This window comes from Platichthys flesus, chromosome 6 (genome assembly GCF_949316205.1).
Source record: "Platichthys flesus chromosome 6, fPlaFle2.1, whole genome shotgun sequence".
In the NCBI taxonomy this organism is placed as follows: Eukaryota; Metazoa; Chordata; class Actinopteri; order Pleuronectiformes; family Pleuronectidae; genus Platichthys; species Platichthys flesus.
The window spans coordinates 25,905,103-25,927,838 of record NC_084950.1 but is presented as its reverse complement, the minus strand read 5'-3'; the positions used below and the strand labels follow the sequence as shown (position 1 = coordinate 25,927,838).

At 39.6% G+C, this 22,736-nt stretch overlaps 1 protein-coding gene across 2 annotated transcripts; it reads left to right on the top strand.

Moving 5' to 3' along the window:
* Positions 1–1,991: 1,991 nt before the first annotated feature.
* LOC133954801 (AMP deaminase 3-like) lies at positions 1,992–22,309 on the top strand. 2 transcript variants are annotated; one of them, XM_062389290.1, is made up of 16 exons: positions 1,992–2,142; positions 4,223–4,286; positions 7,566–7,788; positions 7,870–8,038; positions 8,433–8,598; positions 9,949–10,168; positions 10,335–10,464; positions 10,563–10,757; positions 11,108–11,239; positions 12,213–12,376; positions 12,765–12,891; positions 13,171–13,334; positions 13,838–13,958; positions 14,152–14,325; positions 14,531–14,641; positions 19,442–22,309. In XM_062389290.1, the coding sequence occupies exons 2-16, from the start codon at positions 4,229–4,231 to the stop codon at positions 19,616–19,618; spliced, it is 2,331 nt and encodes a 776-aa protein (XP_062245274.1). In that variant the 5' UTR covers positions 1,992–2,142; positions 4,223–4,228; the 3' UTR covers positions 19,619–22,309. The 2 variants fall into 2 exon arrangements, with proteins under 2 accessions (XP_062245274.1, XP_062245275.1); XM_062389291.1 differs by lacking the exons at positions 1,992–2,142; positions 4,223–4,286 and adding an exon at positions 4,897–5,289.
* Positions 22,310–22,736: the final 427 nt, after the last annotated feature.

Below are 22,736 nucleotides of genomic sequence, written 5' to 3'. Positions count from 1 at the left end.
ACATGGTGACTGTTCAGAGGGTCAGCGCCCAATGTTTCTTTCCCTAGTTACGGAGATAATAAACAATTGAACATCGCTGCTGAGCCAAATGATGAGGATGTTCTGCACTCCATCACAAAATGTCCTGTTAGCAATAAATACATGGATGAGCAAAAAACAGATATCCTTTTAGTTCGAAAGTCCCCCAAAAAAAATTTGAAACGCTACAAAATAATCTTGGTAGGTTAACACCTTAGATAAAATCAGGTGCGACAAGTTAAGGTGTCATTTAAGAATCAGATCTGAGTTTCAAGGCCCACATTAAATGGTTTTGTATTTATATAGCACTTTTCTTGTCTTGATGACCACTCAAAGCTTTTTAAAGTACAATTTTACATTCACCCATTCCCACACCCATTCATACAGTTTACTTTTAGCAGCACTTTGTTGTTCTATGAGGGGCAATTCGGAGTTTAGCATCTTGCCCAATGACACTTCGACATGCAGATGGGGAAGACTGGGGATCGAAACTGCCGACCTTCAGGTTGGAGGACGACCGCTCTACCCCTCAGCCACAGCCACCCAATCAACAAGGTGACCAAAACCTAACTCTTTCACCTCAGAAGAGGTTCGGCCATATATAACTCATACAGATGCGGAAAAGGAATAGAGACTACAGCTCGTTCAGATCTGTGCAGCTCGGCTATTAACCAGAACCAAGAGGAGAAAACACATTTGTCCAGTTCTAGCTGCTCTGCACTGGTCACCTGTAACACACAGGATTGACTTTAAGGTTCTCCTCCTTACATGCAAGGCTCTGAATGGGTAGGGACCGAATTACATAGCTGACTCTCGAGTCAACTATGTTCCCTCTAGAGCACTGAGATCATCTGCAGCAAATAGAAGTTCCCAACAACAGCCGAAAGAAGAAAGGAGATACAGCTTTGGTAAACTACCTCCAAAGTTGTGGAACAGACAGTACAGCTAGTTCAACCAATGTCTGTAATGTAAAAGAAAAGTAAACTCATTTCTCTTTGATTCAGTCTTTGATTAGAACTTGCACTTGTCTGCACACCTGCACTCTTATATACTGTATATATTTTTTTTTTTGAAATTTGTAAAACCCACTTTCTTCTTTGTTAATTTGTTTTTACTTTTCATGTCATTTTTACATGTATCTTAAATTAATTATGTTTCTTAAAATCTGATCTCTTATTTGAATAACATTTTAATATGTCCTTATTTGTATCTATATTTTATGTAAAGTACTTCTGAAATTCTTGTGTTAAAGGTGCTATACAAATAAAGTGTATTATTATTATTATTTTATATATATATGTATATATATATATATATATATATATATATATATATATATATATATACACAAGGGATATTCTCCAACTTGTCCAATGTTCTTAAATAATAAAAAATAATATAGTATATTATAGTAAAGTTATAGGGGTAAGGTTTATAGAATCAACATCCTTTTCCTTCACTGTCCAGATGGTGGTGTCGTATTCCACTACTCAGAAATGTTCTGTGCCTTGCTCTGCGAAGATGATCCACAGACAGATTTGTATAACCTTGTCAAAAGTATGCTTGGGTCGTTGGGTGTTTTTATGAAACATAATACTCTTGCCCAGGCAAAATAGCAAAGATGAATCAGACCCTGAACTGATTCAAGACAAGAATTGATGAATTAAAGGGTCATCTGCAAGTAATTAACTGAATTAATACAAAAAAAAAGGCTTATTCTCAAATTAAAATAAAACTTTCCATTTGTGTAAATACAATCAACACTCATCTCAGCATATTTTAGGGAAATCATATCATCAAAACAGTAATCATGAAGAATGCTGCATACAAACAGCGACTCATGTTTCAATACTACTGAAAGTGTGGTGTGAAGCTCTGGGGCAAATTCACACTTCCTCTTCCAATTCCTCAAGTGAACTGATGCAAATCACTTCCTGAACTCATTTTGAACTGTCACTTGTGCACCCTCTGCTCATGTTCACATTGGCACTGAAAGAGTGAGCTGACTTTGTGCCTTCACGCTAGAGGAGGCTGCTCTGTTAGGACTTGTCTTCTGTCCAGTGACGCCTAAAAGAGTCCCTACTGTACCAAGAAGTGCTAACATTGTCCACCACCCTACAAACAGTGAGTACCACTGCTGTCAAAATCGTGCTTTGTGTGTTTAACTCTTATCTTCTTACCCTCCTCTTTCTTTTTCCCATCATTCTTGCTTTTGCCGTGCTTTCAACTTTGTCTCATGTATTTTGACTTGGAGATCAGTGACTCGACAGAAAAAGATGCACATAATTTGTGAAAAGCTGTCGATGTTTTCAGTGCTGAATTTGTTTTCCAGATAATCGTGCATCTAGAGTATTACAAGAGGACTTCATGTTGTCGTTAAGTGACTGTTACACTGTTGGCTTACACCAGAATGTTGGTTGGGGTGTTTATTTCTCTTTGAGCATGTGTATTTTTGTTCTGTTGTTTCCTCACAGTCCAAAGAAAAGTCTGCTACGGCTCGGGCTACTTTAAGAACCTAGAAAGCATGGCTTGGATGAGTAATACTCTTGCTGGGTCCTGTAAAGCCCAGAGATACAGTGGCTGTTACAGGGTCCTGTTTTAACTGTTCACATACGTCAGTAAACAAATGAGTTCAGGGTGGAATTCTATTGGAGTTCATTGTAATTTAATGACACTAAAGTTTGTTTAAGCTAAGATATTTCAGTCTGGACAAAGTTGTAGACCAGCCAATATACTTACTGACACTGACATAGAGAGACATTACATTATAGTGCCAACTTACAATTTACCATACTTCACATCAAACTAAAACTACAATTTTTCAATACACCCAAAAGTTAAAAGACATCATAATGATAATGATTATTATCCCAAAGAATGTAATTTTAATATTTTTTACCAGCTCAACTCAGATAATGATACTGCAGTTTTCACATCATTGCTCCATACCTAGAAAAAAGTGCATTCCACTGTCAGGCCACAACTTGTTGAGCAGGTATTTCCAAAGAAGTTGAGTGTGTGTGGTGAGGTGCGACTGTGCTCATTGTCTTGTATATGTATTTGTTAGAAAACCAGTTTAAAAAAATCATCACAGAAACTACACTAAGTACAAAGATTATTTTTGTTGCCTGCATCTTCATACAACTCATGTTTACATTCCATGATTGTGGCCTCCTCTGGATGGAAATTACTCGCGAGGACATCCTAAACTCTATGTGCTTACAAGAGCAAGAAGCTCTTCTTGACCCTCAGACCAACTAGGCTGCCACTGATGACATTTGACAGGCATTTCAAGGCATTGTTGAAAGCCAAGAAATTTTAGATGCATCATGTTGAGTAAAAAATGAGTTCTAAAAAAAATGATTGATGTCAATACACAAACAACATTGGTTGCACTGGTGCAATAGGCTGGAGACATATATTGGGTCCGCATTACTTATGTGCTGGTAAGATGTTAAGGAAAAAGTTAGGTGCACCCAAAATTTTGACTGCACCTTTTGGTATTAATACACCAACTTTTCTTAACAGTTCCTTTATGCGTTGTTAATTTCTCATTGGGGCTGGGTTCGATTCCATTAGCTTTGTTTGCATATCTATTAAGTTAAGGATACTTCAGTGTACAACAATTTTGCCTGGATATAAAACAAATTCTCAGAGAACGCAAGCAGTAAACTGTTTCAAGAAAACCTCTAACTTGGTGCATTCTTAAAAATATTAAGGCAGTCACTGATCCACGATTGGGGAACCACTGATCGATGACATGTCAAAACAATCTTTGATTCTGTTTTAATTACTCAAACCCTAAATTCCAGCATCTGTAATTATATTTTGACTATTTATTCATGTGTGTGGCTTTTCATTATTGATATCCAGAATTTAGTTGATTTATTACCATCGATGCAGATTCAGATAAATACTTGAATTATTACTAGTCAGAATTAGTAGCAGCCCTCCCAATGTGATTTAGACAAAGAACCCTCAAGCTGATTTAATAGAAGTTAACCTGAAAGAGGTGCTGGACTTGGCTTTAAGTACATATTCTTGAAATGCCAGGTCAACATGATGCTGTGTCACCTCTGTACTATTTTAATTTACTTATACAGACTTGAAACTCAGCTCACCCAGACATCACCTTTAAATACAACTCCACTGCATGTAGTTTGGATGAGTCCAAAGTTAATTGAGCCTTTGTTTCTCTGAACAGATCAAAATGAGTAGAAGGGACGCTCCCCTCTGTAAGCAGCTGTCTTCACCATGCTTAGGGAAAGGTGAGTAAATGGTGGCTCATAATGGCTTCTGTAAAAAAAAAAAAAAAAAAATGTAATTATTGTTTTACTCTGAACGAGATGCTGCTGTATTTCACAATGTCAGAATGCAGCTCAGGAACTGTATTGCACTTGAACATAATTTCATATGCAAAATTATTCGAGCTTCCCAGTTGCACTGTCTGGACTGGTCACTACAGACAGTGCCATGCAGATGTAAACATGAATTAACCACATAAGCAACAGAGTAAAGTATTTGATGTACAAAAACCTAAGATATGCTATTCTAACCATGCAACATTCAATGGATTCATGTATTCAATAGTAATTTTACACAGTTTTCTTTTAGTAAATAATGGATTAATCAAAATGCACATCAGAACTATTTGCTATGTAAAAACTGTTCACATTTAGTAATTAGTCTATTTAGGTTTTTAAATCAGCAGCTCACGAAACACAACACATGTAAAACTTGAGTCTTTCATTTGTGCTTTTTGTACTTTGACAATTCTTCAAGAACCACAGTGTTTCATGCTCATCTTATTGCCCCATCTCCCAGACAGTCCCTCACATGTTAGCAGCCAGTTGTGACATACCAGGTTGGATAGGCAGCCCCTGTTGCCATGACACTCTTGGTGGCCTAAAATAGGGAGAGAGGGACACTCAACACAGCAACAACTAGCAGCTGCATTATACATACAGACACCAGACCACATAAAGAGCAGAGCAAAGCCTGACCCAGCAGTTGGAGTGAAAACACAGCAGAGACGCACCGTAGATACAAGACAGATACAGACACCAGACCTGAGGACTTGACAGCATCAAGAGGTTCCAGCAACACTTCAAAGTCTTCTGTAAGACCCGACATAGAGTAGCTGGCATATGAAATAGTGGAGTCAAAGCTAAGAAGTAGGGAAAGGACAGAAGCAAACACATAAAAGCTGAAATACTTGACTCAACAGGCAGAGACTGAGAGGGACAAACATGGCCCATATCAATACGGAAGGTAAGAGACGGACAGAGCTTCCATTAGTGAATATAAAACTGTATAGTGCACTGGGATGCAATGTGACGACATTTAACAGTTGGTTAATTCATGTCTATGGTCTGAGGCAGTGGGGAGATTTGATGGAGGATCGATTTCTGGTTCTATGACAAGTACATCAGCATTTAGCCAAAGTGATAGTGAAAAAAGACAAATATTATTAAAATTTGTATTGCGAAACACTTAAACTTTTTTTTAAATGTTAGACCATTTCCAAAGGTCTATTCTTGAGGAGAAACAAATCAGCTAAAGAACTGAAGTTTGAATGTTAAAAAACTCTTCCAACGTACAAAAACTGCCTTGTAAATGTCAGGTATTTAAAGCTAGTGTATGTGGGTCAAGGTCATCGTAGAGTCTGCTCAGCTGTTCCAGTAGAGAGAGAGTGTGCACTTGAAAAGAGGCTTGTAAGGAATGACAGCTTCTGAAATGTGCTAGCGATGGAACAGACTGCATTGCAACTTTTGTGCACATGGTGCAATTCTCATCTGTGAAAGCGCCAAGATTTATCACTTTTCAGAAGGTTTCAGTTGCACCTTAACCACTTAGGATGGCGAATCTTCAGCACAGAAGTTTGCCATTTGTCCTGTGCTTGTTGATTCAAATATCTCCAGGGATTGATGGTGGAACTGGCAGTGTCATTGTTGGTAACAGTGATGACATGGGGATCTTCCTCTGCTCTTATAAACAAATGAATTCACTGAGTCAAGTCTAAAAATAAGACCCACATTCATGCCAGGGGTATGTAAGAGAACCAGGTCAATACAAATAAACATCACTGTGATCCCAGCAAAAGGTCTTGAGAACCAACAATTATGTTATTGATACAATTAAAACACTGAGGGATATTATTTTTCTATGTAAAATAAAAGCTAGAATCCTGTAAATCAGCATGAAATTCCTTGTGAATGTTTACTCACTTCAATGTTCATATGTTTGTAGTTCAACTTGATGTGGTTGTTTCTCCTAAATGCTAAATTAGAAATTGAGTTGCAGATGAAAAAACTACTTTGACCAGCTCAAAAGAATACCATTGCAAAATGCAGGAAAAACATTAAAACACAGCATCTAAAACCATGCCTCTTAAATATCAGTCACTGATACAAATTAATACAATTTCATCCACAACATATATTGCAGGATACTGTTGTGCAGTTGAATTCAAAGAAAATTGACTTATATTCCTATGTTTGTTTCATTCATACAAACCAACCACAGATATGTATCAACAGACAAACAGACTGTCGAAGCAAATTCGCCTCATGTTGTCAGTTGGATCTGGCTACTTACCAGTGCTCTTTGGTCTCCCCCCAAGGGCTTCAGGAGGTCACAATGCCAGTATAGGACACCTGGGGCAATGATTCACTGTGTTTACTGTAACTTGCCTGACACACTGGCAGAACATGAAGTCAGTGTTGAAACATAAGACAGCATGTTTACTGATGCGCAGAACAGGTTAAAAGAAGCCTTTGCAAAACGTGCCAAGTTCATTGCCTGCCTGCCCCCCCCTCCCCCCCCCCCACCCGCCACACACACACACACACACACACGCACACCCACCTTAAACTCCTTTCAACGTCTCATGTTTATCTTCCTGGTATTTGTATTTACTTTCACCACTAAGATGTTATTTCTTAATTAAGTGCTTTCATATTTTATTACATTGAAAGTTGAGATGAAATACGATGCGTTGTTAGTTTGTCTGATTCCAAAACCGTATTATGGACATGTGGACCATGCACATACTGGAAGATGTGTTACACTAGTTTTTGTTGCATGTGTGTTCCTACTCTGGGCATGCAATTCTCAGCTTGCGTTGCTGAACTTGGCTTAACACCAGCCCTATCTGTGTACTTGTCATTAGGTGTGCATATTAGAGCTTGCTGCGTGTATGTGCCAGGACGATAGTCTGAATAGACTTAGACTTAGCTCACCGGCGAATTGGAATAACCAGCCCTATTCAATCCAACCTAAGTCCTTCCATTGAAATATACACCTTTAACATGACTATATGGACCAACAAGAAAAATAGAGGTGGAAAAACAAATGGAGCTTTAATTTTACATAAGCCTGCATTCACTGTGAACTTACGCAAAAACTATGAGCCCAGAATCATTGATAAAATTGCAAACTAAGACATCTAAACATTCACTTTCTTTAATAAACTTTTTTAAAGAACACCTTCCTTGCCAAGACAAACAAGGACTCAGTAAAACTGACATTTCACTTGACCCTTTTAGAAATGCCGCGGCTTTTCCCAAGAATTTCAATAAGTGATGTGGATGAGAGGGTACGCCTAATAGCAGAGAAGGTTTACGCCTCGGCCCTGCAGGAGGAAGACACCAGAGATGCTATGGCACTGTTCACTGTGCCAGAAGACTGTCCCATTGGTCTGCATGAGAACAGAGAACGGGCGCTGCAGAAAGAGCTGGCTGAGCAACAATCTGAAGAGTCTGCTAAGAAGTAGGGAATACAAACACAATTCCAAATAACAGAAATACTCCAAATTGTTATAGAGGAGATGACTTTTTTTTGTGTTACTAGGAAATTAAGTTTCATGAAGAAGCGTTCGCAGTCAGTATCTTTACAGATACCAGTCAGTGGTGACTGGTCCCTGGCTATAGCTTCCCCATCGCTCTCACCAGTCTCAGCTGAGCATGAGAGCTTCCCGGACTTTCAGAGAGTTACCATCAGCGGAGATTACTGTGCAGGGGTAAGCCTGTTAATGCACAACTACACCTACCACCAACATGTGAGGGCTGCTTTCTAGAATCAAGAACAATTTCTAGATTCTTGGCCAACATGTGTCTTACCCAAAGGGTTTATTCTCAGAACAGTGCAGACTGTAGACAAAATATAAAACAAAAATGATATAACTCTAAATAGAGGTAAAATCAAACCTGCTGAAGCATGAAATTGGGTGATTGTTGAAATGCAATCTGTTGAAGACCTCAAGTATGTGCAGGTAGGCAGGAGCTGAAAGAGCATCAATCAATCCATCATTAAATGTACTGTTGTAGTTCTAAAAATGATTCTTATCTCCATCCAATGAACCACCTGAATTTATACCATTTCAAAAGGTGAACATTTTGACATGACACTTCCAGATCACAGTTGAGGATTATGAGCAAGCGGCTCAGAGTCTCCTCGGGGCACTGTTCATCAGAGAGAAGTACTCAAGGCTGGCCTACCACCGTTTCCCCAGGACCACTGCCCGAATCCTGCGCAATGCTGAAAACGAGAAGTGGCAGGAGGAAGATGAAGTCTTGCCAGGTATGTACAACTCTACAGTTAAAACTGAAGTGTTTTGTATACACTTTGTTCATACAAGCCAAAATATGAGATTTCCTGTTTGATCAGTAGCAGTCTCTCCAGCTCAACCGACCAACACTTCACTTTTTGGCAAGGAACAAAAACATGGAGGAAGATGCAAAAAGGTTTGAAGGATGTGTGGATGGTACTTTAATATCCCAGGTTAACAGCTCGGACTGAGAGCAGAGAAAAGCACAGCAGTGATTCCCCTACATGCATTTAGCGGTGCGCCGCTGCAGAATTATGACTCTTTTTCATAAGGCCTGTCGTGATAATTACTATATCGACCTATCTTACGATATATAACCATGAACTCGATAAGTTTGCCGACCTCAATAAATTGTGTATTGTGTTTACATGCATGTTTATTAACAAAAGAATTTCAGAGACATTAAGAAAGTTGTAGATTCTCTCTGTGACTGAGAGCGAGGCAGTTTACAATGACACACACACACACACACACACACACACACACACACACACACACACACACACACACACACACACACACACACACACATACAAACAACCCCCCCATACTTACTCACACAGAGCGACACACACAGTGAAGCAGCTGGAGGTGAAGTGAAAATACTTTGGGTTTAAGCTGAATGAGAGACGAGAGCCCATTATCCACCAGGTTTTGGCGACATGGGCCTCATGCCCAGGCCGCTCGCAGAAAATTCAGTCTGAATGAAAATATATGATTGGCTTGCATGTCTGTCTGTCACTAACCAACCTGCCTGCCTACACGCACACTGTTTGTGCTCCAACTGAGCATAATCAAAGCCATAAAGAGTGCCATGTGTTTTAAGTATGAAACATTTATGCCTACTATTTAGCAGTAACCTATCACATGTATCGTATTACAACAATCAGTATAAAAAAGACACACTATATCTTTGATTAAGAAAGAATGTCTCAGGTGCCCTATCAACAATATCCCTTCATTTCTTTATAACATAAGAACTACTTATTACTACTCCTCCCTGGGGTGTTAAAAGCCCATGTCTCACATGCCATTACGTACACATATAGATAATTAAAAAATTAGATAACAAACATATAGAAAAACTCAAATGTTACAAACTCATGTCGTTGCGGAATGCTGGACAACTGACCAAAAAAAGGTTTCCATTTTTATTTGTGCTAAACTGTCTTCAAAAATTGTATTACAATATAAAAAGTTATTATAGGGAACATTTATATAATCATAATAATCTAATGGAGTCTTTTAATGTTTCTCATGAGGTTGAGATGCTGCTTTTGCACATGTAACTCAATCATAAAGCATTCTCTCTTCACCTGTAGACATCTGGCCTATCCCAAATGAAGGGGAGGACCCATATTCCATGGAGGGTATTCCTGAGAACTTGAACTATGAGCTGCAGATGAAGGATGGCATAGTTCATGTTTACGACAATGCAGAGGCCCTAAAACAACAACAACTCCACAGCCTCCCTTACCCCGACCTGGAGACATTTGCCATAGACCTGAGCCATGTCCTCGCTATGATAGCTGATGGTCCGACGTGAGTACAAATATGTTTTACATATTTTTACCTTTAATAAATCAAGTAGGATTTTCACCAATATTTAAAGATATAGTGTGATAAGTCTTTCTTTCCTAGTCTGAGTGGATGTCAACAGGGTGTACCTTAAAAGAAGTTCTTGATTTTGTTTTGTGTTGCATCAAAGGAAAACATACTGCCACAGACGGTTGAACTTCTTGGCCTCTAAATTTTACCTACATGAAATGATGAATGAAATGGCAGAGCTAAAAGAGCTGAAAAGTGTTCCCCACAGAGACTTCTACAATGTTAGAAAGGTTTGTTGGTTGTGTTATCTCTGTATACAAACATTAGCAATATATATATTTATATATACATATATAATAAACCCCTGTTTGCTTTATGCCAAACTCAGGTGGACACACATATACATGCTGCTGGTTGCATGAACCAGAAGCACCTGCTGAAATTTATAAAGGAAACATCCCAAGCAGAGGCAGATCGAGTGGTTTTGGAGAAAGGCAGTCAGAAAATCACACTCAAGGAAGTCTTCAACAAGCTCAACATGGACCCATACGACCTCACCGTCGACTCGCTGGACGTGCACGCTGTAAGAATACTGAAATTTGAAAAGTCAGTGGCAGTTGCATTGCTTCCACACAACCTTTATCATGGTTACCTTGCATAGTTTACATTAAAACACCAGGGCCTCAAAGTAAGCATATCAGGAATAATGACTACGTGCCTGCCAACAATTAAATTCTTGCTTTCAGAGAACAGCAGGTTATTTCAGTAATCTTTGCTTATTGACACAGGGATGCAATTAGTGTTGCAAAATCTTTTGATGTTCCATGCAATGTCGTCAGGGTGTAATTTGAAAATGATTAGCACAGTCGATTTGCTGGAACAAAAATGTTATCATCAATAAGATTCAACCTGTCTCAAAATTTACTCCCCCAGGGAAGACAAACATTTCACCGGTTTGACAAGTTCAATTCAAAGTACAACCCTGTGGGAGCCAGCGAACTGAGAGAGATCTACTTGAAGTCAGACAACTACATCAAGGGAGAATACTTTGCACGTCTCCTCAAGGTGTAGTATGAGTTTTTATTACATAAAGGTTCTGCACACTGGTGTTTTCATTCATCTGTTCTAAATAGTTTTTTTTGCTCAGATTAAAGATCAGAATAAAATTACATGTAAAACTCAATAAACCCATAAGGATGATAAGAATCAGGGCGATAGCTAAGATTATTAGAATAACCTTCTGGTTCACTGTACGCCATATCATGTTCCGGTCACTTAACTGCAAAAATGAAACATGACTGGTATAATCTTCTTACTGTCAGACAAACTAAAAAAAACGGGAAAAGTCTTTGGCTAATCATCTTTGGAAGAATGTTAGTGTTCTGCCTGTCGGCTGCAACACTGCAACCCATCTGTACCGACAATTCGGTACAGTCAAAGTGGTACAGTGTGGGTTGGCTGACTACCTTTTTGCCAGTACTGGAGATTAAATATCTTCACTTTGGTCTTGCAAAGCCTTTAGTAGTAAATCTATTACAACCAAACACCAACAAAATAACAAAGTAGTAATGATAATGATAATTTTATTTCCATCATCACAATATTATTATGTAAAAATTGTAGAATAAAAAATACCTAGCTATGTTAGAGTAGAAACACACTGGCCTGAATAATTAGATATATGATAGCGGCTCCATTGAAAGGTCCTGGTATTGCGTCTTCATAATAAATTTAACTTTTAGTTTAAACATCTCTTTCTCCTCCGAAACATGTATCATCTTTTTCTTTAATGTATTTTGTGGGGTAGGTTGCAGATCCGTTGCAGAACGTGGTAGTTGGAAATGTTAATTGAGTACAAGTGCCTATTATTCCTACAATGTTTCTTTGAAGTATAAATAGCACTTCCTTTGTTAGCATGTAGAAATGTCACAAATATAACAGAATGATGTGTTATCTACCCAGTGAGTGATTACTAACATTCACTTCAGCTTTATCACAAACATGACAAACATCCTGTGGTTTGCCGTGTGTGTTTCAGGAAGTAGCTAAAGAGCTGGAGGAGAGCAAGTACCAGCACGCTGAGCCTCGTCTGTCGATATACGGACGCTGTCCCAGTGAGTGGGAGAGCCTGGCGAGCTGGTTCATCCAACACAAGGTTCACTCACCCAACATGAGATGGATGATCCAAGTTCCCAGGATCTAGTAAGTTCCGTGATAGCAGAGGCCGACTAAGACACAGCACACACGTCCCGTACACAGTAAGACAAATGTGGTTAGATTAACACATGTAAGGAGTGGGACTGTTTGAAAGTGGGAAAGCTGATCTAGGCAAGTATTATATCGTTTCCTATTTTAAATATTGAGTGATATTGAGTCAGTATTGGTCTTTTTTCATTCTTGGTTTACAAAATCTTGAGTGGATTCATTTCTAATGTCAGTTTTGACAACTCTGGCTCTACATTCAAGAGAAAGGGAGAGTGCCATATAACTCACACTCAAATAACATAACTCACTGAGCTGTTCTCAATAAGCAAACAAAGGAAAATATATTTGTTGTTTGAAAGCTGATTTCATTCCTTTTATCTTGCAGTGACATTTTCAGGTCAAAGAAATTAGTACCACACTTCGCTAAGATGCTGGAAAACATTTTCCGTCCCCTCTTTGAGGCAACAGTCAATCCGCAGAAGCACAAAGAAATTCATGTTTTCTTGAAATATGTAAGTAATACTATGATGCTGGATTCTGAAACAGACAGCAAGCTTTGTAAAATGGAAACTTCAGCTCTCTTTGAACAGACAGACAAAAAAGTAAGAGACAATGCTAATTTCTCTCCGTCCTGGGAGAGGGATCCCTCACATGTGGCCCTCTCTGAGGTTTCTACGTTCTTTTTACCCTGTTAAAACAAATTGTGATTTGTGAATATGGGCTATACAAATATAATTTGGTTGATTGATTGATTGATAATATCTTGGTACATTGTCTTCGCTGTTCTGCAGGTGACAGGATTTGACAGTGTGGATGATGAGTCCAAACACAGTGACCACATGTTCTCTTACAAAAGCCCAACACCTGAGGCGTGGACCACAGACGACAACCCTCCCTACACCTACTACCTGTTTTACATGTATGCCAACATCATGGTGCTAAACAACCTGCGCAAGTAAGTCCTGTTTGTGCAAGGAGCATCAATGCAAAATAGTACATTCCAGTAGTGAACCCTGTCCACAGTAATACAGATATTTGGTAAACACTTTTAAACTTGTTCCTCTGTATTTCGGCCTCTAAGTCTCTAAAATGGAGATTTTATCAAATGCCTTCAAAAGTGCAGATTTAAAAAAAACTCTGGTTCCTGTCTGAGGCTACATGTAAAAAAGGGTGTTTGGGAAATCAAAACTTAGTTTGCCTATGTCCACTGTTGCACGGCAATATGCAAGTTTCTCTAGGTTTGGTGAACACTGCTAGGTCTCCAGCAGTGCAGATACAGTAACAGTGTAATATCACCACCTACTGTTAAATGATGTGTGTACACGAAGGATTGATTCATCTGCACAAATTTTATCTTGGAGATAAAGTACTGATAAAAAATGCACTGGGTAATGTGAAGTTTCAAAAATATTATTTTACAAACTGTATCGTGCTGTATTATTATTTTTCCTGCCCCAGGGAGCGAGGACTGAACACCTTCCAGTTTCGTCCCCATTGTGGTGAGGCTGGTTCCATCACCCACCTGGTCTCTGCCTTTCTCTTAGCTGACAACATCTCCCATGGACTCAACCTCAAGAAGGTGCACTCCTCAATACTTTACTGGGGTTTTATACGGAAGTCTGTAAATTGTGATAGCTTAAAAGGTGCCAATACAAATGTTGGATAGTTTGTTCCAATATTTTGGCCTTAATAAATATAATTTTGGTACCAATAACAGAGATAGCAGGGGATTTCAAATTACTGTGGTGTCAATACTTCATCCTCCTCCCCAGAGTCCAGTGTTGCAGTACCTGTACTACCTGGCCCAGGTTCCGATCGCCATGTCCCCTCTGAGCAACAACAGCCTGTTCCTGCAGTACTCCAAGAACCCTTTGCGGGAGTTTCTACAAAAAGGCCTGTGTGTGTCTTTGTCCACAGACGACCCCATGCAGTTCCACTACACCAAGGTCAGAACCACGATAATCATAAGTTACTTTCATTATCCTTTGAGGGTCGCGGGGGCTTGAACCAATCCCATCTATACCTGAAAAAAATAAGCTAAAGAAAATCCATCCTTTGAATGAAACACAATTCGCACCTGATTCCTGAATTATAATTAAAGTATTGCTAAACCTGAGCACCTTGTTACAAATGTTGCTTTTAACCCTATAGGAGGCTTTGATGGAGGAGTATGCCATCGCAGGACAGCTGTGGAAGCTGAGCACCTGTGATTTGTGTGAGATAGCCAGGAACAGTGTGCTGCAGAGCGGCCTCTCACACCAGGTATAGTTCAATCAGGAGAGACTTGATTTCCAATTAACAGATTTTATTCATTCTCTTTTACACGCACAGAAATGAGAATGTTAAACAGTCTTTGGCATTTTAGACCCCTGTGAGATGTCATCAGGATTTAGAAGGGGGTGTAGCAGAGCATCGAACAGGAATACCCCCCGGGGTCTAGACACTGGTGGTGGTTTATCGTCTAATGTAAGTTTGGAAGGCAAATCTAATGCTCGTAGTCCTATTGAACTCGCTAGTGTGGCATCCTCTGCCCTCAACCCTCACAAGGGTAAGGAAAAACTACAAAAACCTTGACAGGAAAAAAGTAGAAACCTCAGGAAGAGACGCATGCAAGGGATCCCTCTTCCAGGATGGACAGAAGTGCAATGAATGCCACTAGTAATCGTATCTTGAAAGGCAGTTTTGAAAATTCTTTGTCCGCGATCAGCTGCCACCATGATTGGGCGCTGCTATGATCCTTGATCCATTGGCGTAATCCTCGATCCGTTGAGGTCGGGGTTCCGGATGAGGTGAATGTCCTCGAGCCGGGAGGAAAATGGGGTGGAGGAGGGGTTTCGTGAGACGCTGAATGATGGCAGGCATTTTAGACCCCTGTGAGATGTCATCAGGATTTAGAAGGGGGTGTAGCAGAGCATCGAACAGGAATACCCCCCCAAAAAAAATAAGACGAAGAAGGGAACAGGAGAGTGAGTTAATGATGAGTCTTACCTCGTATGTGGCATCCTAAGCAAATAAACATGTTTGAAAACAGACAATCATTATAACATTTATCAGATAGAATATAGAGATGACCCGGGATCTAAAATGTAGACGCACATAAAGAAGTTAAAGTGCCAGAATGGATGATGAAGTGCAAAATGGAATTAACATAGGTGTAGCAACCACAAAGAATTGATATTGCATGGCAGGCTTATGTGAAGGTCGCCGGACCAAGTTAAGCCATGGTGAGAGCATGTAGAACTAAGCAAAGGTCAGTGGAGACTAGACTTAAGTAGAAGGCCAATTGACCGAAAGAAATTAAAGGTCCGAGAAACCATAATATTGAAATGACGACGGAAATGAGAATGATAACGAAATTTGAGTCGCAGGACCAACAGAAATTAAAATTGGTGTAGTAACCACAAAGTAAATTAAAATGCATGGCAAACTTCACTAAAGGTCGCCGGACCAAGGCCTAGATGTGGAACTTAGTAAAAGGTCGCAGGGACCGAACTCAAATGAATGGTCTATTGACCGAAAAGAAATTAAGGTCCGAGAACCAAATAAAACAAAATGACAACAGAAATGAGAACGATAACAGAAATTTAAGTCGCAGGACCAACAGAAATTAAAATTGGTGTAGCAACCACAAAGTAAATTAAAATGCATGGCAAACTTTCACTAAAGGTCGCCGGACCAAGTTAAGCCATGGTGAGAGCAGGGTCTAGATGTGGAACTTAGTAAAAGGTCGCGGGGACCGAACTTAAATGAAAGGTCTATTGACCGAAAGGAAATTAATGTCAGAGAACCAAATAAAATAAAATGACAACGGAAATGAGAACGATAACAGAACATTTTTAGTTGCAGGACCAACAGAAATTAAAATGGCGTAGCAGCCACAAAATAAATTAAATTGCATGACCAACTAAACTAAAGGTCGCCGGACCAAGTTAAGCCATGGTGAGAGCAGGGCCTAGATGTGGAACTTAGTAAAAGGTCGCAGGGACCGAACTTAAATGAATGGTCTATTGACCGAAAAGAAATTAAGGTCCGAGAACCAAATAAAATAAAATGACAACAGAAATGAGAACGATAACAGAAATTTAAGTCGCAGGACCAACAGAAATTAAAATTGGTGTAGCAACCACAAAGTAAATTAAAATGCATGGCAAACTTTCACTAAAGGTCGCCGGACCAAGTTAAGCCATGGTGAGAGCAGGGTCTAGATGTGGAACTTAGTAAAAGGTCGCGGGGACCGAACTTAAATGAAAGGTCTATTGACCGAAAGGAAATTAAGGTCAGAGAACCAAATAAAATAAAATGACAACGGAAATGAGAACGATAACAGAACATTTTTAGTTGCAGGACCAACAGAAATTAAAATGGCGTAGCAGCCACAAAATAAATTAAATTGCATGACCAACTAAACTAAAGGTCGCCGGACCAAGTTAAGCCATGGTGACAGCAGGGCCTAGATGTGGAACTTAGTAAAAGGTCGCGGGGACCGAACTTAAATGAAAGGTCTATTTACCGAAAGGAAATTAAGGTCCGAGAACCAAATAATATAAAAATGACAACGGAAATGAGAACGATAACAGAAAATTTTAAGTCGCAGGACCAACAGAAATTAAAATTGGTGTAGCAACCAACAAAGTAAATTAAATTGCATGGCCAACTAAACTAAAGGTCGCCGGACCAAGTTAAGCCATGGTGAGAGCAGGGCCGAGATGTGGAACTTAGTAAAAGGTCGCGGGGACCGAACTTAAATGAAAGGTCTATTGACCGAAAGGAAATTAAGGTCCGAGAACCAAATAATATAAAATGACAACGGAAATGAGAACGATAACAGAAAATTTTAAGTCGCAGGACCAACAGAAATTAAAATGGTGTAGCAACCACAAAGTAAATTAAATTGCATGGCAAACTTCACTAAAGGTCGCCGGACCAATTAATGCCATGGTGAGTGCAGGGTCCGCTGGACCGAATGTAAATAGAGTGCATGCGACCGTTGCTCCATGTGTGGGGTCCTTCCGACCTAGCAGGGTCAGCAAGAGCGCGTAGCAATGAGCATAGCGATTGCCCGGGTGTGTTACATGAATAGTTATCTGTATAGCTAGCATAACTCGCACGGAGTGAGCAGAACATACAAACCACCACCAGTTATATGCATGACTTACCGATATCAGGGTTTGAAAATTTGAGACAGAAGGAGTGTGCGTTTGTTTGAAGACGTTATAGGAAGTGAAGGCAGAAAACATAATCTCCCAATTGCTCTGGCGGAACAAAAGAACATCTTGGCTGGCTGAAGAGTAGCACTAATATCCTAACTGCGTGAGCTGAGTAGAGTACAGCGATAGTTTGCTTTATTAAGACTCTTCCAGGCTGGTGATAGAGCCACGTTTTGCTTTGACAGAGCAAGTACCAGGATGAGGAATACGGGACAGATGATAATAGAAGGCTTGTTTTGTAGAAGCCAGTTGCAACTTGGGAAAGAGGGGGCCGCCGCTTACTATGAAAATCCCCCAAAAACTCACAAATGGAGTACATTTGTGAATGACTGCAGATAACCAATATATCGTGCTCAAGCCTGCGATCCGGTAGGATCTCGGACAGTTTACTTGAACCGCTGGGTCACGGAGCCGAAGAGAAGGTCTGAAGCTCTTCGGGAGTAATCCGTGTCAGGATCCGACGTCGAGATGAACGATGTGAATAAACTAGATGATCAACTACCACGTCACTGAGAGACGCTGACGGTTTCGTGAGACACTGAATGATGGCAGGCTGAGGGAGAGAGGAAAGGGACTTTTAAAGTTTGACAGCTGCTAAATGACTGGCTGACAGAGCCCGCGCCCGACCTGATTGGATGATAATGCACGCCCCCCAATCAGCTGATCACTAGGCAGGTTAAGACCTCCATTGGGCGTTCCTATGTATAGGAACGCCCCTGATCAGCTGATCGTCTGCAGGTTAAGTCTACCTGACTGAACTTACGCTAGCTTCATTTCAACTATATGCTCCATCACTTACATAAATGGCGCAAACCCTGTGAGCTAGTTCAGGCAGCCAACTCGAGCTGCACTGCTCCAATCAAGTGACATACATCATGTGACATTACTCACTCTCCACAACCATCTATAATACACACCCACCTAATCAGGTGGTCTATTTAAGCAAAGAGAAACTCCCATCATCCCCTTTGCTCGCACTTTTGCTGCAGTATTACTACCAGTTGCTTCAGCCCCTCCACCACCCCAGCATCCACCTGTAGGCTCCGACGGGACTTCACAATTACTTGCTCATCCCTCCCATCATATCTGTGTAGTCATATTGGATGGAGTGATTAAGTCGGAGCCTAGATGCCAAATTCTTTACATGTTCTACTGCTGCAATAAACATTTGAACGTGAGTTCTCCGACTGAACTGGGTTTTAGGAAGTGGAAAAGGGGTTACAATCCTTCCTACATATTTCTTAACACCATTTAACTTTCAGGTAGACAGTTTTGTAAAAACTTGCAGGCTGAATATGTATATGTCTATGTTTTCAACTGACAACTAACCTTGTGAGGCAGCTGGACTTCTCACAAGTGAGATTCCATCATCGCAGGCTCCAAACTATTCACCTGTTGGCTAAACTACAATGGTGACCTGTCTTACTGTATGTGTGGAAACAGCAACAAGTGACCGGTTAGGAACAATGGGGCTCCTAAACAGCATTGATTAGGGCTGTTGGATATGACAATAAATACATAGGAGACAGTGCTCTCGTGCAACGTCTTTTAAAGAGCCCCAAATGCATCTTGTCATTAGTACAGTGTCTTCTCATCAACACTGATATCTGTCATATGTTATTGGCCAGTATAGCAGTATTGTGATTAACCAAAACTGCACCCATTGCGAGAGTACTCAAGCCTCCCTATTCCGAGCATTGTAAAGTTGGAGTATACGCTGTATTCTCAGAGTAGGCCAGCCATCAGTAAACATATGAACCCCAAATCAAATAAAAAAAATGACTGGCTCTACCTGCCTACCTCTGACACATTTAGCAAACTTCTCATTATATATTATTTACCTTTTCACCAACAGGAGAAGAAACATTTCATTGGTTCCAACTACTTACAGGATGGACCAGAGGGCAACGACATTCGGCGGACAAATGTGGCCCAAATCCGCATGGCCTACCGCTATGAGACTCTGTGCAATGAGCTCAGTTTTCTAGTGGATGCAGTGAAGACGGAGGCTGGCAATAGCTCAGCTGAGTGACTGAGTGCACCAGCAAAAAGTGCACAGGGATATGTTCGGATCAGGGTAACACATTATTTTATACATCTCATCATAAATATTTTTGACCCATATTAGTACAAAAAAGTTACAAAAACTTTGACTTTTGTTTAGGCATTTGGGGGAATACTACTACAGCTTGATAAAACTTGAGATTGTATTCAATGTTGTGTCTTTGAACTTTGCCAATCCCTGAGTGCCTCATTTTACTAAGATAGAATTAATTTCCTTTTACATTTTAGACACGAGAAAACCTAAGCAGGGCACAGTCACACTTACGCGGCTGTAGCAGGGATGAACACATACATGCATGTTTAAAATCATTATATTTCAAACCTATAATCCATTGCAATTTTTTAAAAAACTAATAATTTAAGGCAGCAGTCCAATTTGCCTTTTCACAATTATTTTATAAATTGCATGATTTTGTCAGATGAAAAAGAGAGGCCAGGGAGATACTCTCAGACTAATGCAGGTGTAATCGAATCAAAAATCTTTGATCAACTTTGTGTGTAACTCAAAATATTTTTTTTATGTTTGTAATTTCTCCTAGTTTTTAATATGTAAAATAAAGATCTGAACATAATAACATAGCTTTTGCATACCTTTAAATTTGTGTATGTCCGACCTGACACCTGTTGCTATTCCTCAACCTACTATTCAGTCTAAGGAACATGTACAAGACATCATTAAAACAATTCTGCTTGTAATATAATTTACTTACCAGTAGTCTCCAGACTGAAGGGGGACCTCTTTCCAATGGTCCCCCGTCCGTCCCTAATGGAGTTAAGGACTGACTAGACTGGACTGGATCAAATCTTTCTGGTCAGAAAATGAGGTAATAGACAAAAGAATAATCAGTGGATCAAACTTTTATCTGCAACAAGTTTGACAGAAGAACCATTTTTTAGTTATTGACAAGTTAAAAGCCTAGGACCTGCAGTTAGCTTGCTATGCTAATCAATTGGCAAGTGAGTGACCCCGGAAACCCTGATTAATAGCAGATGCTTATAGTTAGCTTGACTTTAGCATGCAGAGAAAGTAAATAATAATGTATTCATTGCTCAAAAGCTTTGTAAAAGAATATTTAAAATATGAACTGACTTGAGAGCAAGTGAACGTCTGAGCAAACCACCAGGTGTGATTACTGTGGTGGAAATTAGTCAACAACTGAGGTTCTGAGATATGTTGTCTTTGTAAATTGTCTTTGTAAAACCTTTCTGAAGAAAGGATCACACAGGCAAGGTGGAGGTTTCAAGAGAGATGAAACTTGCTCATATTTAAGTGTCTCTGTGTGGGTTACCTCCTGACCCCAAAACTCGCAGGGCAGGGGGGTGATTGGGTTGTTCTGTGTGTGGAACATATCGTCTGTAAAGGTGTGAGTTATAGGCTGCATCCTAAATGTGTTTTAGAAGAAAAGGTATCATGTATGATTAGGGTGTTTGTCAGTCAGCTGAGTTCTTCAAACCAAGGACAAAAGGTCACTATAGAATTCAGGTGATCTCAGGATCAAGACATGAATAGACAATGGGCTCACATGCTAGACAGTGGGTGCATCATCAAGTTTATGTTGAGCTGTACCCTAGATGGAAATGTCTGCTGTAAGCATAAACAAAGAAATTATTAAGTACATTTCCATTATGATACGTCCATGTCTTTAGGGTGTAACGTGACTAAAATACAACTTTACCTGCTCAGGTAACATTAGACCCAACCTCTTGCAGCAGCATCACTGGTGAAGAAACATCTACAAGGTGTTTGGAGGAGACCACCGCCAAAACTCGGCCATTAATTTGACAGGGTTTTCAGTTGCATCATCTGCGGCATTCATTATCCTACAGTCTAAACTATTCTTGTACTTAAAAATACAGTAGGTTGAGTTACTGATACGAAATGTATTCAAAAGCAAGTACTTACGTTTAATCAAGAATTTAAAATGGAACATTATTCAGAATCAGAATCTGAATTATTTTATTGCCAGGTATATTTGCATATATTGGAAATTGCCATGGTGTGGTTGGTGCACTGTACATAAAACAAAACAACAGTATACAGTAAAAAACAGTTATGGAGATAAATTATGTGCGAGGGGGGGGGGGGCAGAGTCAGTGTGATGCAGGGGTCTAGTTTGTGAGCCCCCCTGCCATGGGGCAAAACATTATTTGTCTATTTAATTCAACTCTTGCTTGAGTCAGATTTTGGGTACCTCCTCAACCACTAGGGATTGGGGATTCAGTTAAGAATCGTGATTCGTGTGAATGACGATTTTTAAATCTTCTTTTTTTTTTTAAACATATATTTATGGGTTTTATACGGGGAAGGGAGCAACCTCACCGCAGAGCATGTTGACCAGCTCTTGTTTTTGCATAAGAATATAAACATACCCAAGCACTAGCTTTGCAAAGCCTAGTTGCAACAGTGCATAAGCATAGCCTACTTTTTGTTTATTTCAAAATGTATATTTTAAGTAAACTTTTATTCATTCTATTTAATTCACCTTTTACTTCTTGATTAAAGTAGCCTAATCTGCATACATTTCTTAATCTGCCAGTTTGTGTGCAGTTGACAGGGACTTTACAATAATAGGGCACATCTTTATTTATGTTCTCTATTGGCTGCCCGGCAGTCATTAAGTTAATGTTAATATTTGAAATAAAACATGTTAAGCTCTCAGTGAATTTGACTGTGTTGTATTTGAAGGTATGATTCAACTGTTTTTCATGGTCCAGTATAAAAAAAAAAAAAAACCAGAAGACATCACAAGAAACATAATATCGAATAGCAATACTTACTGAATCACAATACAGTTCGTATTGCCACCTAAGTATCGTGATCGTATCGTATTGGGAAGTCCTTGCCGATTCCTGTCCCTATCAACCACTGTGTATATTTAATGTATATAATAAATCATATAATTTCAAAATCAGGCTCATTGCCAAGCAGGTTTACACATACATGGAATTTGCTGTGGTGTGTTTGTGCAATTATAAATATAGAGAACATCAAATAAAGAATAGAAAACAGTAAACCTAACTAAAAAATATACAGTAAGCAGAAGGGATTGTGCAAAGTGTTAAGTTATTGTTATTCGTAAAGTGTC

Coding starts and splice junctions, on each gene's coding strand:
- LOC133954801 (XM_062389290.1), top strand. CDS start 4,229: ATGAGTAGAAGGGACGCTCCCCTCTGTAAGCAGCTGTCTTCACCATGC. Junction 8,599..9,948: donor GGAAGATGAAGTCTTGCCAG/GTATGTACAACT, acceptor CTTCACCTGTAG/ACATCTGGCCTATCCCAAAT. Junction 10,465..10,562: donor ACTTCTACAATGTTAGAAAG/GTTTGTTGGTTG, acceptor TGCCAAACTCAG/GTGGACACACATATACATGC.